This window comes from Bufo bufo, chromosome 1 (assembly GCF_905171765.1).
Source record: "Bufo bufo chromosome 1, aBufBuf1.1, whole genome shotgun sequence".
Classification (NCBI taxonomy): domain Eukaryota; kingdom Metazoa; phylum Chordata; class Amphibia; order Anura; family Bufonidae; genus Bufo; species Bufo bufo.
The window spans coordinates 55,234,186-55,248,094 of NC_053389.1; the positions used below are offsets into that span (position 1 = coordinate 55,234,186).

The 13,909-nt window shown below is 47.4% G+C and overlaps 1 protein-coding gene across 3 annotated transcripts; it reads left to right on the top strand.

Annotated features, from left to right (window-relative positions):
* Window positions 1-462: 462 nt before the first annotated feature.
* Window positions 463-13,793, top strand: LOC120995259 (uncharacterized protein ZSWIM9-like). 3 transcript variants are annotated; one of them, XM_040424354.1, is made up of 5 exons: window positions 463-540; window positions 4,886-4,977; window positions 8,084-9,150; window positions 11,426-11,634; window positions 13,296-13,793. In XM_040424354.1, exons 3-5 carry the CDS (start codon window positions 8,164-8,166, stop codon window positions 13,753-13,755), a joined length of 1,656 nt encoding a protein of 551 aa, XP_040280288.1. In that variant the 5' UTR covers window positions 463-540; window positions 4,886-4,977; window positions 8,084-8,163; the 3' UTR covers window positions 13,756-13,793. The 3 variants fall into 3 exon arrangements, with proteins under 3 accessions (XP_040280288.1, XP_040280296.1, XP_040280302.1); XM_040424362.1 differs by having other exon boundaries at window positions 505-569; XM_040424368.1 differs by lacking the exon at window positions 463-540 and adding an exon at window positions 4,133-4,210.
* The last annotated feature ends 116 nt before the right edge of the window (window positions 13,794-13,909 follow it).

The following is a 13,909-nucleotide window of genomic DNA, read 5'->3' on the forward strand; positions in this document are numbered from 1 at the left end:
TTTTCAAAAGCCTGTGGATATAAGATTTCTTTAAAAAAAAAAATCCTCCACTTTGCTAGTACTGTAAAACTGCAGATTTGCCGCATGCAAACCCAGGGGCATGTGTGAACATACCCCAAAAGGCAGCGCTAAAAGCTGCGGCCAGGACTTTCTGCGCCCTATTGCTGGCTCAGTTGCAGTCTGTAGGACAGTAGGACACTCCCTCAGAGGAGAGACAGATACACTTTGCTTCTTAGCGCCTAGACCCTGCCATTTGAGCGCCATCAACATGGCCGCCGCCACGGCCCTCCTCTCCCACAGATGAAGACGCTTCTGCGCTCCTATTTTGCATACACCATAAACCCCTATAAACTGCAAACTCCGTCCCGTTCGCCATGACGTGGAGCGCAGCCGGCCGCTGATTGGCCGGCGCTTTTTTTTCCGCTAGAGGATCCTCCTTTGTATCGGTTGTTATAGGAAAGACTTTTTTTTTTCTACGTCATTTACCGGAAGTCGCTCATGAATATAGGGAAGTTACAAGTGCACCGGGAAGCGACTGCCGTGAGTGACCTCGTGTCTTTCTTTCCTTCGTAAGAAACTCCTAAAGCTAGCGTGCTTGGCGGCAGCGAGCGCGCAGCGCAGAGGAAACGCTGCCTGACTGCCGCTGTGTGTGCAAAGAGGCCACCGGGCTCTCCCTGCGGTGGCGCCTTCTGGAGCGGGAGGCTGGGGACCAGCTGTCTACTTGTGGCCCGGGGCGGGGGCCACTCTGGGGGTCCGGGCCCATTAGGGCTGTGCCTGGGGCGGTACCAGCGACTTTCAGGGCTGTGCGGACCTTCATCCCAACTGGTGCCAATGGAAAGTGGCGGAGATGCGCCTAGCAACCAATCAGAAGGCGGCTTTCGTTTAAAAAAAAAAAAATATGTTGGAAGATGAGGTGCCATCTGGTTTCTATGGTTACTGCACCTCCTTTTTACCTTTGCACCAGTTTTCATAAATCTCCAGTAAGGGAGGCTGTACCCCATTATCGCTGATGCCTGCACCAGTGCCATATGTATGCATGTATAGGTCAGGAAGGGGTTAACTTAAGGGGGCAACATCCCACGGCCCCTTGAAGGGGTTGTGGCTAGTTTAAAAGTCATTCCCTCCCCATCCAAGGTCTAGAGCAGGCATCCTCAAACTGCGTCCCTCCAGCTGTTGCAGAACTACAACTCCCAGCATGCCCAAACAGCCTACAGCTATCAGCCTACAGCAGGGCATTGTGGGAGTTGTAGTTTTACAACAGCTGGAGGGCCACAGGTTGAGGATGCCTGGTGTAGAGGATAATTATCAGATCAGGGTGCACGCCGCCCCTCCATTCATTCTGTATGGGACAGCCAGAGATGGCAGAGGAGCGCGCTCACCAAACTCTGACGAGCCCATAGTGAATGAAGGGGGTTAACTTCAAGAGGCAGCAGCATATTATGGTGTGTTAAAGGGGTATAGCAAACTAAGCAGTCCCATTGGCCCGGCTGAATGGAGCAGCTGGTTGAGCGCGTTCATTCTTTAATTTATGGGATGGCTGGAGGTGGAGTACAGCACTCTGCAAACTCTTGACAGCTCCATAGAGAATGAATGGCCTGCTTGACCTGCCGCTTCTGTCATATGGGGGGAACGGGACCCAGATTGTCAGGATTGGTTGGAGTCCCTGTGATTGGACATGCAACTCTGCCCCCCACTCCCCCAAGCAATCAGCTTCGATAAGTGCCGCAGGCTTCTCCCTGCTCACCAAGCACAGCGCCGTCTATTGTATAGTGGCCGTGCTTGGTATGGTAGCTCAGCCCCATTCACTAGAACAATGATCAGTAACTTCCGGCACTCCAGCTGTTCTAAAACTACAACTCCCAGTATGCTCCTTTCACTTCTATGGGAGTTACAAGAACAGCCAAGTAAGTGTGCATGCTGGGAGTTGTGTTTCACAGCAGCTGGAGTGCCGAGGGTTGCCCACCCCTGCACTAGAATATGACTGAACTGTGTCTAGGCCAGGGGTCCGCCACTCCACCTGTTGTGAAACTACAATTCCCAGCATACGCCAGTCTTTTCTATGAGTTCTGAAAAGAGTAGCCGAAGTATACATGCTGGGAGTTGTAGTTTCACAACAGCTGGAGATTCTGAGTTTGGTTTCATGCAGCTGATCGTCGGGGGCCTGAGGATAGGTCATTGGTATGTAAATCCTGGAAAACCTATTTAAACAACTGTCTTAAAATATAAAGTGTAACTTCTCCCTCTAAAGAGGAACCCCCCCCCTCTAATGGACGGTCATTGCAGAAGTTTCCCTGTACTCGTTATCCCCGTAACAATCTCTCCAGTAAAGCTAACGTGTTATGTTGTGACGCTTTGTGCCCGGCAGTTTTATAGACAATTTTCATAAATTAAACGTTTGTGCCCAAGTCGAGCCTCAGTGACACGATATCTCCTCAAAATAAAATGCATCATGTGCAGTGTTCACACCTGACACTGATATCTGTATGTGCAGCATCACCAGAGACTCTGAGCTGTATTACAGTGTGCATTTAAAGGGATCCTCTCACTTCAGCATATATCCTTTATCATGTAGAGAAAGTTAATACAAGCCACTTACTAATGTATTGTGATTGTCCATATTGCCTCCTTTGCTGGCTGGATTTATTTTTCCATCACGTTATACACTGCTCGTTCCTATGGTTACGACCACCCTGCAATCCAGCAGCGGTGGTCGTGCTTGCACACTACAGGAAAAAGCACAGGGCTATGTGCTCTCACACGGTCCCGGCCACTAGAGAGATTGGCACCTTGTCCTATAGTGTGCAAGCACGACCACCACTGCTGGATTGCACGGTGGTCGTAACCGTGGAAACGAGCTGTGTATAATAAGATGGAAAAATGAGCCCAGCCAGCAAAGAAAGCAATATGGACAGTCACAATACATTAGTAAGTGCCTTGTGTTAGCATTTATCATGTAGAGGAAGTTATTTGCTGAAGTGACACAACTCCTCTAAAACAGGGTTTTCCAGGAGTTACATATTGATCTTCTCAGCATAGGTCATCCATAACTGATCAGCGGGAGTCCGCCTCCCGACACCCCCTCCTCGCAGCTGTTTGAAGCGGCTGCAGTGTTCCAGTGAGTGGCATGTCTCCTCGCAGCTCACCAAGCACAGCGCCATCCGTTGGATAGTGGTTGTGCTCGTTATTGCAGCCCCATTTACTTGAATGGTACGGAGTAGGTGCTCCAAGGCCGATAAACGCGACGTCGCTTGCCTAGGAAGATGCCACAGCACTCAGTGAGGCACCACAACCTCTTCAAACGGCTGATCGCGGGGGTTCAGGGAGTTAGACCCCCACCAATTAGTTACTGATGACCTATCCTGGAGTGGGCAGCCTGTGGCACTCCTACAGGGAATTGTAATTTCTGCAGGTTGTCCTATCCAGAGGACAGGTCATAAGTATGAACATCTCAGACAACCCCTTTAAGTGGCCCGATAAGGAACAAGGGTGATTAGATGTGTGACTGCTCAGCCTTCCGCCCCCCCCCCCCCCCTTAAAAAAAAAAGCTCATATCCTCTTATTGGTAAGAGAGGTGATAACATGGAATAAAACTTGTCTATCACCCCCAGGGTCACGGGGAGAGAGACCCCAATAAGACAGATTTTTCTCCTGGCTGTCATTTGCAGCTTCCCCCTCCTCGTCCCACTTCTCCTGAAGACTCTTCTCACATTTGGGCCGGAGCCGCTTTCCTGGATACTGTCAAATTTAATAGGAAAAGTAGATCTGCAGGTAGTGATAATTCTGAAGCAAAATGAAAGATTCCAAACCTCATTGTAAGGACCCATGCACGCAAACGTGTCCGTCCTGTGGATCCACGGTGAACGGGCACCAGCCGCATGGCCGCCATTTTCAGATGTGGACCCCGTTCACTTGAATGGGTCTGTGATCCGCAATATTCTGTCCACACTGCAAAATAATACAAGTGCCATATTTTTGCAGTGTGGAAGCACTCCATAGCGTCTGATCTGTGCCTCCACTTCACGTAAACGGGTCCGCATCTGTGATTCAGAGTGCATTTGGCCAGTGCCATTATAGTGCGGACTCATTGGTTCCGCTTCTGAAGCCCTGTTGGAGTAGCCTCACAGTTAGCGGTCCTTACAGTATGAGCTCTGTGTCCAGGGGGACTCCGATGAGGTTTCCATGGCCGTATATTAGGGGGCATCCACACCTAGTGAATAACTTGCTGAAAAATACTCCAAAAAATTGACATGATTTAGTAAGGCTACTTTCACACTTGCGTTGTTCTTTTCCGGCATAGAATTCCGTCACAGGGGCTCTATACCGGAAAATAACTGATCAGGTATGTCCCCATGCATTCTGAATGGAGAGTAGTCCGTTCAGTTTGCATCAGGATGTCTTCAGTTCAGTCGTTTTGACTGATCAGGCAAAAGAGAAAACCGTAGCATGCTACGGTTTTATCTCCGGCTAAAAAAACTGAAGACTTGCCTGAATGCCGGATCCGGCATTTTTTCCCATAGGAATGTATTAGTGCCGGATCCGCCCTTCCGGTATGCGCATGCGCAGACTGAAAAAAAGGTAAAAAAATAAATGCCGGATCCGTTTTTGCCGGATGACACCGGAAAGACGGATCCGGCATTTCAATGCATTTTTTCGACTGATCAGGCATTTTTAAGACTGATCAGGATCCTGATCACTCTTACTAATGCCATCAGTTGGCATACATTTTGCCTGATCCGGCAGGCAGTTCCGGCGACGGAACTGCTTGCCGGATCTCTCTGCCGCAAGTGTGAAAGTACCCTAACTGTTAAGTTTATGCATAAAAATAAAAATCGCGCTCCTAGAATTTCCGAGGACCTCATGCTACATCTGTTCCTTTATTTTTCAGGCTTTGTGCTGTCCGCTAATGGAACGCTCCCTACCGGGTGAAGATGTGAGTGATGACAAGTGACGCGTTGGAGTCTCGCACATTTATCCTGGGTGCGTAGAGATGAAAGCGCTGGTATTTATTTTAATAGCAGAAGACGTAAAGTAAGAATACCGCAGGGAATTTATCTCTTGCGGTGGTTTTGGTGTCAGTTTTAAGTCTTTCCTTTGTGAGGTTGCGCCAATTTTCTGAAATGGTGTACAGTAATATATTTGGTGCAAATGCAACTTATTGTATGCCTGTGTCTGTGAATGTAGACCAGGGGGTTGGCTGGCGTGGAGATGAGACGCACGTCATACATGAGGATTAAAGAAGACCTTTCCTGGTTTTGTATTAATTTAGATAAATACCTTTACTTACTTATGCTGCCATCCTGCCTGATTTGTTTTTTAAATATCGCTCCTGTGCCCCTAACTCAGTGCTTCTCAATTATTTTCTGTCATGCCCCCCCTAGGAAGAAGAAAACATTTTGCGCCCCCCGCGTGACTGTAAATAGTATCATTTGTCTATAAAATTGTTATAAGTACACCTCTGCATAACACTGTATCCTTATTAACGTATAAGAGAATAAAAAAAAGAAATGTGGATCGGACACACACTTATGGGGGGATCTGTGGATGACGGACACTTATGGGGGGATCTGTGGATGACGGACACTTATGGGGGGATCTGTGGATGACGGACACTTATGGGGGGATCTGTGGATGACGGACACTTATGGGGGGATCTGTGGATGACGGACACTTATGGGGGGATCTGTGGATGACGGACACTTATGGGGGGATCTGTGGATGACGGACACTTATGGGGGGATCTGTGGATGACGGACACTTATGGGGGGATCTGTGGATGACGGACACTTATGGGGGGATCTGTGGATGACGGACACTTATGGGGGGATCTGTGGATGACGGACACTTATGGGGGGATCTGTGGATGACGGACACTTATGGGGGGATCTGTGGATGACGGACACTTATGGGGGGATCTGTGGCTGGCACTGTTATATATGTGCCATCCACAGACCCCCCAGCCCATAACAGTGCCATCCACAGTGCCCCCCCCAGCCCATAACAGTGCCACCCACAGATTCCGTGTGCCCGCCGCCGCCGTTTAAAGTTATTAAACATGCCCCCCTCACTCCTAATAGTACCGTATATCCGAATTTCTTCTGTATAATCCGGGCGGCCGGCGCGTCCCTCAGTGACGTCACTTGTCTGCGCCGCCTGCTTCATTCATAAAGCAAGTGGCGCAGGCACGTGACATCACTGAGGGACGCGCCGGCCTGCCTGCCGGCGTTATACAGAAGAAATTCGGATATACGGTACTATTAGGAGTGAGGGGGTCATGTTTAATAACTTTTAATTCAATAATACATTTTATATTAGTATACCGGAGGGAGCGGTGGGGCGGGGCTATAGTACAGTGACCGCACCGCCCCACCGCTGTTGCCGGCCCCCAGCTCCTCCTCCCAGTCCCTCCCCCGGCCCCCGCTCCGTACATCGCGTCCAGCGCCTGCGCCGGCCTCTGATCAGACGGCAGATGAGCTCATCTCCCTGCCACATATTACACTGCGAGCTGTCGGCCGCCCGGCGCCCCTGTTGCTATGGCGCCCTGTGCGGCCCGCACACCCCAAAGGCCGGCCCGGAACGAGCCCCCCTTTACGGAGCCTGCGCCCCACTATTTGAGAAGCACTGCCCTAACTGTACCAATTCCCCCCCCCCCCCCCCCCCCTCCACAGTTTTCCTGCTCGGTATGCTAATACTGAGCATCGGTACAGGGAGGAGGAGATGTCAGGCTTTCTCAATGGGCATCTCCTTCTCCGTGGCTGTGCCGCAATCCAATCACATCTGGGAGCGTCACAGCCAGGGAGAAGGTGAGCTTATTTTTTCTCCCTGGCTGTGACGCTCTCTCTGCTGTGATTGGATCACAGCATAGCCAGGGAGAAGGAGACGCCCATTGAGAAACCCTGACATCTCCTCCTTCCTGTACCGATGCGCAGTATTAACATACTAAGTGGGAAAAGTGCAGGGGGGGGGGGCGCAGGAGCGATATTTAAAAAAAAAAACCTCAAGTAAAGGTATTTATCTCAATTTGTACAAAACCATGAAAGGTCCTCTTTAACAGGTATTCTAATCTGAAATCCTGACCTACTTTTCATTCCACTTCTAAAAGGGGCAAGGATCACCAAATGTCACACACAGGCATCACTGGCGACATTTTTACAGCCCAAAACTGGCGTACAAGACTTGATAAATGTCTCCCAATGTGTATAAATACAGCAATTAAGATATCAATTACAGCTGCCAAGATCTTCATCCGAATCTCTGTAGGAATAGAGATCCTAAGGAGACATGAAGTACAGAGAGGAGGTGGGGATGTGGTAATGAGCAGCAGCTCTTGTATGCAGTCTCCATTACCACAGTCTGTCCTGTCCGTCCTCTGTACTTCATGTCTCCTCATGAACTCCATTCCTACAGAGATTCAGCTGAAGATCTCATCAGCTGTATTCAGGATCATAATCCCTGACAAGCAGAGCAGAAGAGAGGAGGATGAGGCAGCTCTTTACCTCAGTGCTGTGAAGTAACTTGTCCTGCTGTGTGATTAGGACAGGTTTTGTGTGTGCTAATAGGATGGCTGCCATTTTATTTCTCCTGATTGTTCCCTACACAAAACTAACCATCATAACTAGGGATGAGCGAATCGACCTGGGATGCTTCATCTGAAGTCGATTCGCATAAAACTTCGTTGTAATACTGAACTCTGGTTCGGTTCCAAGGTACCACTTGGAACCGAACCTGAGTTTGGTATGAAGGTTTTTTACAGTAATAATTCACTAAGTTATTATAGAAAGTCTCGTGGGACTTCGCGAAGTAATAACTTTGGCTCATCGGAGCCAATACATTCTAATACTGTACGGAGCCTCCGCTCCGTACAGTATTACAATGAAGTTTTATGCGAATCGACTTCCGATGAAGCATCCGAAGTCGATTCGCTCATCCCTAATTATAACTATGGCAAGGTATTTGGGAATATATTTTTCGTAAAATAATATTTAAGTATTTTCAGTCATTTTATTTTATTAATTCCCGGAGGACCCTTTTAAATAACAGAGTAGGTTTGTAGATCTTTATTCCCTTTCTGTTTTCTCTCTCTTAGGTTGTCTCTTATATAAATTGTGTGATTTACAAAAACTACAATAGAAGACCTCTTACTTGGAACCGGCTGAATCATCAAATATGGCTTTCCAACCGGAACCAAAGAAAGTTCGGGCTCTGAGTCTTGCAGGAATTGCTCAAGTCTCCAATGACATCTCTCGAAAGTTTTTGGATCGCAGCGATTTGTCCCGGCTTTTAAGAATTGCTTCAAATTTTCTTAAGGATCACACTCAAGTGCTGGTGGAGCTCGACAGCTTCTTCGTTTGTGATCCTAATGCCAAAATCAAACTTGTGTTTGTAGAAGACAGTGTTTTAGTAAAGAACATTTTTATCATGTCCTCCTCTATGCAAGAGCTGGCACAAAAATACCCCGAGAACCTTTATATTGACTTCTTCAGTAATATCGGCCCTGGGCTGAACTTGTACAGCGTTTCCTGTGAAGATGACTCCGGCTGGAAGATGTGCGCTTGCTGCTTATCGAAAACTAATAACCAAGACACATTGAGGTTTCTTATTGTTTCTGTTTTGCAAAGTATGCCGAAAATGAAAGCGCAGATCAAGTCCCTTATACTCCACCCGGAGATCTCCCATCCTTTGGACCTGAGCATGCTCTTGCCCAACACAACCGTCAAGCACTGTATGCTGTTAATTGTTAGGGTCTTAGAACAGAAAATCACTCATTTACAAGCAGACACACAAACCCAGATCAAGTCCTCTTTGCAAGCCATGTTTCAAGCCCGCTCTCTGAAAGTCTACAATCGCCATCTCAATGAATTGAAAGCATCAAGCCCTGGAGAATTTTACCAACATTACATTGATACCTGGCATCCAAGTAGGAAGCTATGGTGCACGAAAGACAGCATAAGGATAAGGACAGAGAAGTCAATACATGCTTACGTTGCCTCCCTCCATTACACACTGTTGTCAAGAATGGGCATCTTGCCATCCCTTTATCAGTGCTTACGAGTCATTCTTCGCCAAACCCACGAATTAGAAAGCGTTCCTGATGCTTTATTCGAGGTGGATTCTCAGCCTGTGCCTGATTCACCCCCAAATCCAGAGCAACAGGTAGGATAAAATGTTCATCTGTGTGTTATGTTTAGTGGTCCAGCTGTACCGTGCTCATTGGGCTTGTAAGCCAAATCTGTGATGCTGATTATCTCACAACCCGTCGGTAGTCCAAGACAGTAGTCAGGGTCTTGGACTACCGGTGCAGAGCTGAGAAATGTTGTGGTCATCCTGGAGAGGGGACCGGGATCTGCAGGTGTAAAGATGAAAAGGAGGGCACCGTCTAAGTCTTCTGTCCCTTCCCCAGTTAGTTAGATTTATTATTTTTTTTTATCTTGAACCGGAGGATTACTTTAAAGAGGACCTTTCTCCCCGGGCGCCGCTCCGTTCTCCTGCTATGCCCTCCGGTATCTCCGTTCCCTAAGTTATGGTAGGCGGAGTCTGCCCTTGTTCTGCTCTAGCGCTGGCCAATCGCATTGCAGAGCTCACAGCCTGGGAGCAAATAACCTCCCAGGCTGTGAGCTCTGCGCTACGATTGGCCAGCGCTAGGGCAGACTCCGCCTACCATAACTTAGTGACTGGAATCTCCGCCTACTATAACTTAGTGAGCGGAGATACCGGAGGACATAGCTGGAGAACGGAGCGGCGCCCGGAGATAATAGTAAGTGCAGGGAGATCCCCGGGCGCCGCTCTACATGTCTGTATACTTAGTTCATAGGGTAATAATCGGTGAAAGGTCCTCTTTAAGGCCGCAAAACGTAGGTCAGAAAAATACGAGTGATGTCAATGTTGCATCTTTTTATTTATTTATTTTTTCCTTTTCCTTTTTTTTTTTTTTTTTTTTTGCTGATCCCCTGACTTCTGTGAGTCTGTGCAGCTAAGTATAGGACATGATCTGTTGAGGTCATTTATCAAACTGGTGTAGAGTAGAACTGGCTTTGTTGCCCATAGCAACCAATCAGATTCCACCTTTCATTTTTCAATGGAGCTGTGAAAAATGAAAGGTGGAATCTGATTGGTTGCTATGGGCAACAAAGCCAGATCTACTTTACACCAGTTTGATCAATGACCCCATATGTCTTTATGGTACAGACATATGGATGCGGAGAGTACACTAATCATCCGTGTGCTTTCCGCATCCATAAGTCCGTTCTGCAAAGGATAGAACGTATCTTATTCTTGGCCGAAAAATGCAGACCACTGACCCAATGAAGTCGATGGATCCTCTAAAAACTGATGCACCATGGACAGCGAAATACAAGTGGTTGTGTGCATGAGGCCTTAATAGGAGGTGAGAGCTTCAGTGTGAGTCTTATTGACAGCTTCCAGCGGACACAGCAGATGCTATGTTAGTCCAGTGGTCAGAGTGATGGTCACATGATCCATCCTCTTGAAACAACTGATCAGCAAATGGTGATGGGAGTTGGACCCCCACGATCATGGTGATGACCTGGAGGATAGGTCATCAATACTAAAGTCCAAGAAAACCCCCTTTATATTTTAAATCTTTATTCCATTTAGAACCCCTGGAGGATGCTTTTAGTTTTAGACTTTTCTCATGTCGATGTGTTCCTCCCAGTAATACTTGCTGGATGGGAGGTGTGTGTGTCCAGGGTGCTGCTGGCTTCACTAGCTTTTATGGAGTAATTCATTCCTAGATTGCCTTCTCCTTTACAGCTCATGGGGGAACATAGCCTGTGTGTAGGGGGTGAGTTACACAGCAATCTCCGGTCCTCTCACTGTCTACACTGTGATACAACACAGTTTCTTTGATCTATTCCCCCTCCACCTATAAACTGTCCTCTGTGATCTGCTGACTCTTTGTATACATGGGTTCTTTCCTCCCTCTCTACACTCTGATCTGCCGTGTACAACCTCGCCCCCCTTCGTTCTGCTCCGGGTAATAGTTGTAGCATCCTGCCTAGTGCTGTCAGCAGTTTTGCATGGTAAATACTGCTGACAGACTCCTTTTTAAACGTTCACCTTTTTACATTGCTATACTGATGATACACTAATCAGCTGAGACACAGAACTGTTGGCTTATGGCTTAGCTGATGAAGTGAGCCTGACAGTCTGTCATCATGTCACCAACACAGAGGGCGAGGAAGCCCTCTGCTTGTCTCAGATCGACAGCGGAAGTTGGGCTTCCTGGTCTGCGAGGTGGCCTCTCAGATTGGGACATCGATAAAGATTTTGAAGTTAAAGTATATTAGAAAGTTTGATTCATCTTAATTTTCCAAACGACTCTTTGTTGCGTGACATGATAAAAATGTTCTAGAGCGTTTCCGTGTGTATTACTACTCACTAATGAAAATCTTGTGCTTCCACTTTCTAGGCTTCTGAAGATAAAAAGAATGAATTGGAGCAGATGGAGTTTTATAGTTGGGAGGATTTTCAGTCCTTTTTAAATATTTGGTGTGAAGAGCAGAAAATTATATTTATTATACGTAATTCGATCCCCCTGAGTAATGAGGACATCAGCAGCGATCTGATGCAGTCTCTGAAGTACAGTATGGTGAACCTTGGCTGCAGCAGCTATACAAGGTAATTCTGTGTATGGTGCATGACAAAGGGCATCTGTCAGCAGTTTTGTACCTATGACACTGTCTGCCCTGTTACATGTGCACTTGGCAGCTGAAGGCATCTGTGTTGGTCCCATGTTCATATGTGCCCGCATTGCTGAGAACGATGATGTTTTATTATATGCCAATGAGCCTCTAGGAGCAACGGGGGCGTTACCATTACACCTAGAGGCTCTGCTCTCTCTGCAACTCCCACATCCTCTGCACTTTGACAGGGCCAGGCAGTGAAAACGTCATCACACCTGGACCTATCAATCAAAGTGCAAAGAGCACGGCAGTTGCAGAGAGAGCAGAGTCTCATTTGCATATGTTAAAACATCAATTTTCTCAGCAATGCAGGCACATGAATGTGGGTCCAGGTCCTCTCTGTTAGGTGCACCGACCCATAGAACTAAGTGGTGCTGTTCACACCACCACTGCAGATCTGTCTTGGGATGTGTCTCAAAGCACATTCACCTGGAGACTATTGGAATTCATTTTCTCCGGGGGTTGCCAGCTCCGTGACCTATAAAAATGTCACTCAGCAGCATGGACTGTTTTTACTATAGAATAAGCACCCACTCTGCCTCCAGCGGTCACATTGGGGGAATGACTTCTTTCATAGATACATTTACCAGGGTGGTCACAGACCCGTATAATAATGCATCCATGTCACAAAATATGCTAAATCGTATCCAAACAAGTTATGATTTTTTTTTTTTAACTGATGATCTATCCTCTGAATAGGTCGTCAGTATCTGATTGATGAGGTCCAACACCCAGGACCTCTGCTGATCAGCTGTCTGAGAGAAGGCTCCGGTGCTGGCAGTAGTGCTCACCAATCACAGCACTGTATATTCTTTAGTGGCTGTGCTTGTATCGGACAGTGAATGTGACATCGCCTGGCCTAGGCATAGCTCTGAGAAGGCCTCGGCGCCACTGCAATCGCTAGTGCTTTTACAAACGACCCCCACCGAAAAATTTTAGAAACTTTTCGGTGCCAAAAAATTTAGACTTAATAAGATCCTAGATGAGCAAGGTGCAAATAATTACATGACTGAAAGGCAATTGTAACCTGATGAACACTTCAGAAAACAGATGATAATGGTGAGGCTAGGTTTGCAGCATAACCAACTGATCACAGGTCGTCAGAGTGCAGGTATCCTCACCGATCCTGAGAACAGGGGTGCCATTCCCCGATCTGCTGGAGATCAGACATGCGCCCCTTCCGCTCCTTTCATTCTCTGTTTAATTGCCAGAGACAGGTGAGTACAGCCCTCGGCTATTCCTGGCAGACCCATAGAGACTAAAAGGCACACCATTAGATCGGGGGAATGGGACCGCCATTCTCGGGATTCGTGATTCCCAGCAGTCGAACACCTAATGATCAGTTAGATATCCCCTATTATGTGGATAAGGTAAAAACTTTGTACAACTCCTTTAAATAGTGCGAATGCTCATCTGCCACTCCAATTAAACCTGGGACTTCTGTTCTTGCGATTGGTGAGAGTGATAAGCGGTCATCCTGGTCCAACTGCGTCGAAAACGACATCAGTACAACCCGCTGTTCTGTCTATTCTCCGTTGTGGTAAAGCGATGTTTTTTAGGGCTCCTGAGTAACCGGTCTTCCTCTTTATTCTCCAGGAAGCGGTGTCCTGCCACCATTCAGCTGCGCTTAGGCCCAGAGATGGACAAGCTGATCATCACAAAAGCCGACCTCAATCACTGCCACGATTCAGAAATCGACCTCCCTTCGCGTTTCACCAGGAAACCTGCCTCCTTCGTGGAAGCGCCGGCGGAAAAGCCAACCGACGTCCCCGACAAATTCATGGACAGAACAGATCTGACCAAGCTTCTTCATTTACAGTTCCCCTTTGGCCGGGAGTCCCAATTTCTAGATGAACTCGAGTCCCTTTTTAACACTGACCCCGATGTAAAAATCAAACTGGTTTATTTCGACGACAAGCTTACATTGAAATATATATTTTTCATGACTACTGGCATGCAGAACCTAATGCAGCATTTTTCCGAGCACCTTTACGTCGCCTTCCTTCCAGGTCTCAATCAGGAATTTGATTTGTACTCCGTTTTTTTGCCAAGATGAACATTTTACGTGGAAAGTCTGTGCCTATTGCTTAGCACGAAAGCAATCCCTGGAAACGTTAAGGTTCCTTTTGGTCTCTGCTCTTCAAGTTCATCCGAATTTGAGCCGGCAAGTGAAGTGTTTGACCCTGAACCCAGATATTCTGCATCATGCG

Excerpts from the sequence above, each read along its gene's own strand:
- LOC120995259 (XM_040424354.1), top strand. The coding sequence starts at position 8,164 with ATGGCTTTCCAACCGGAACCAAAGAAAGTTCGGGCTCTGAGTCTTGCA. Across the intron at positions 9,151-11,425 it reads CCCCAAATCCAGAGCAACAG|GCTTCTGAAGATAAAAAGAA; the intron begins GTAGGATAAAAT and ends TCCACTTTCTAG. Across the intron at positions 11,635-13,295 it reads GGCTGCAGCAGCTATACAAG|GAAGCGGTGTCCTGCCACCA; the intron begins GTAATTCTGTGT and ends TTTATTCTCCAG.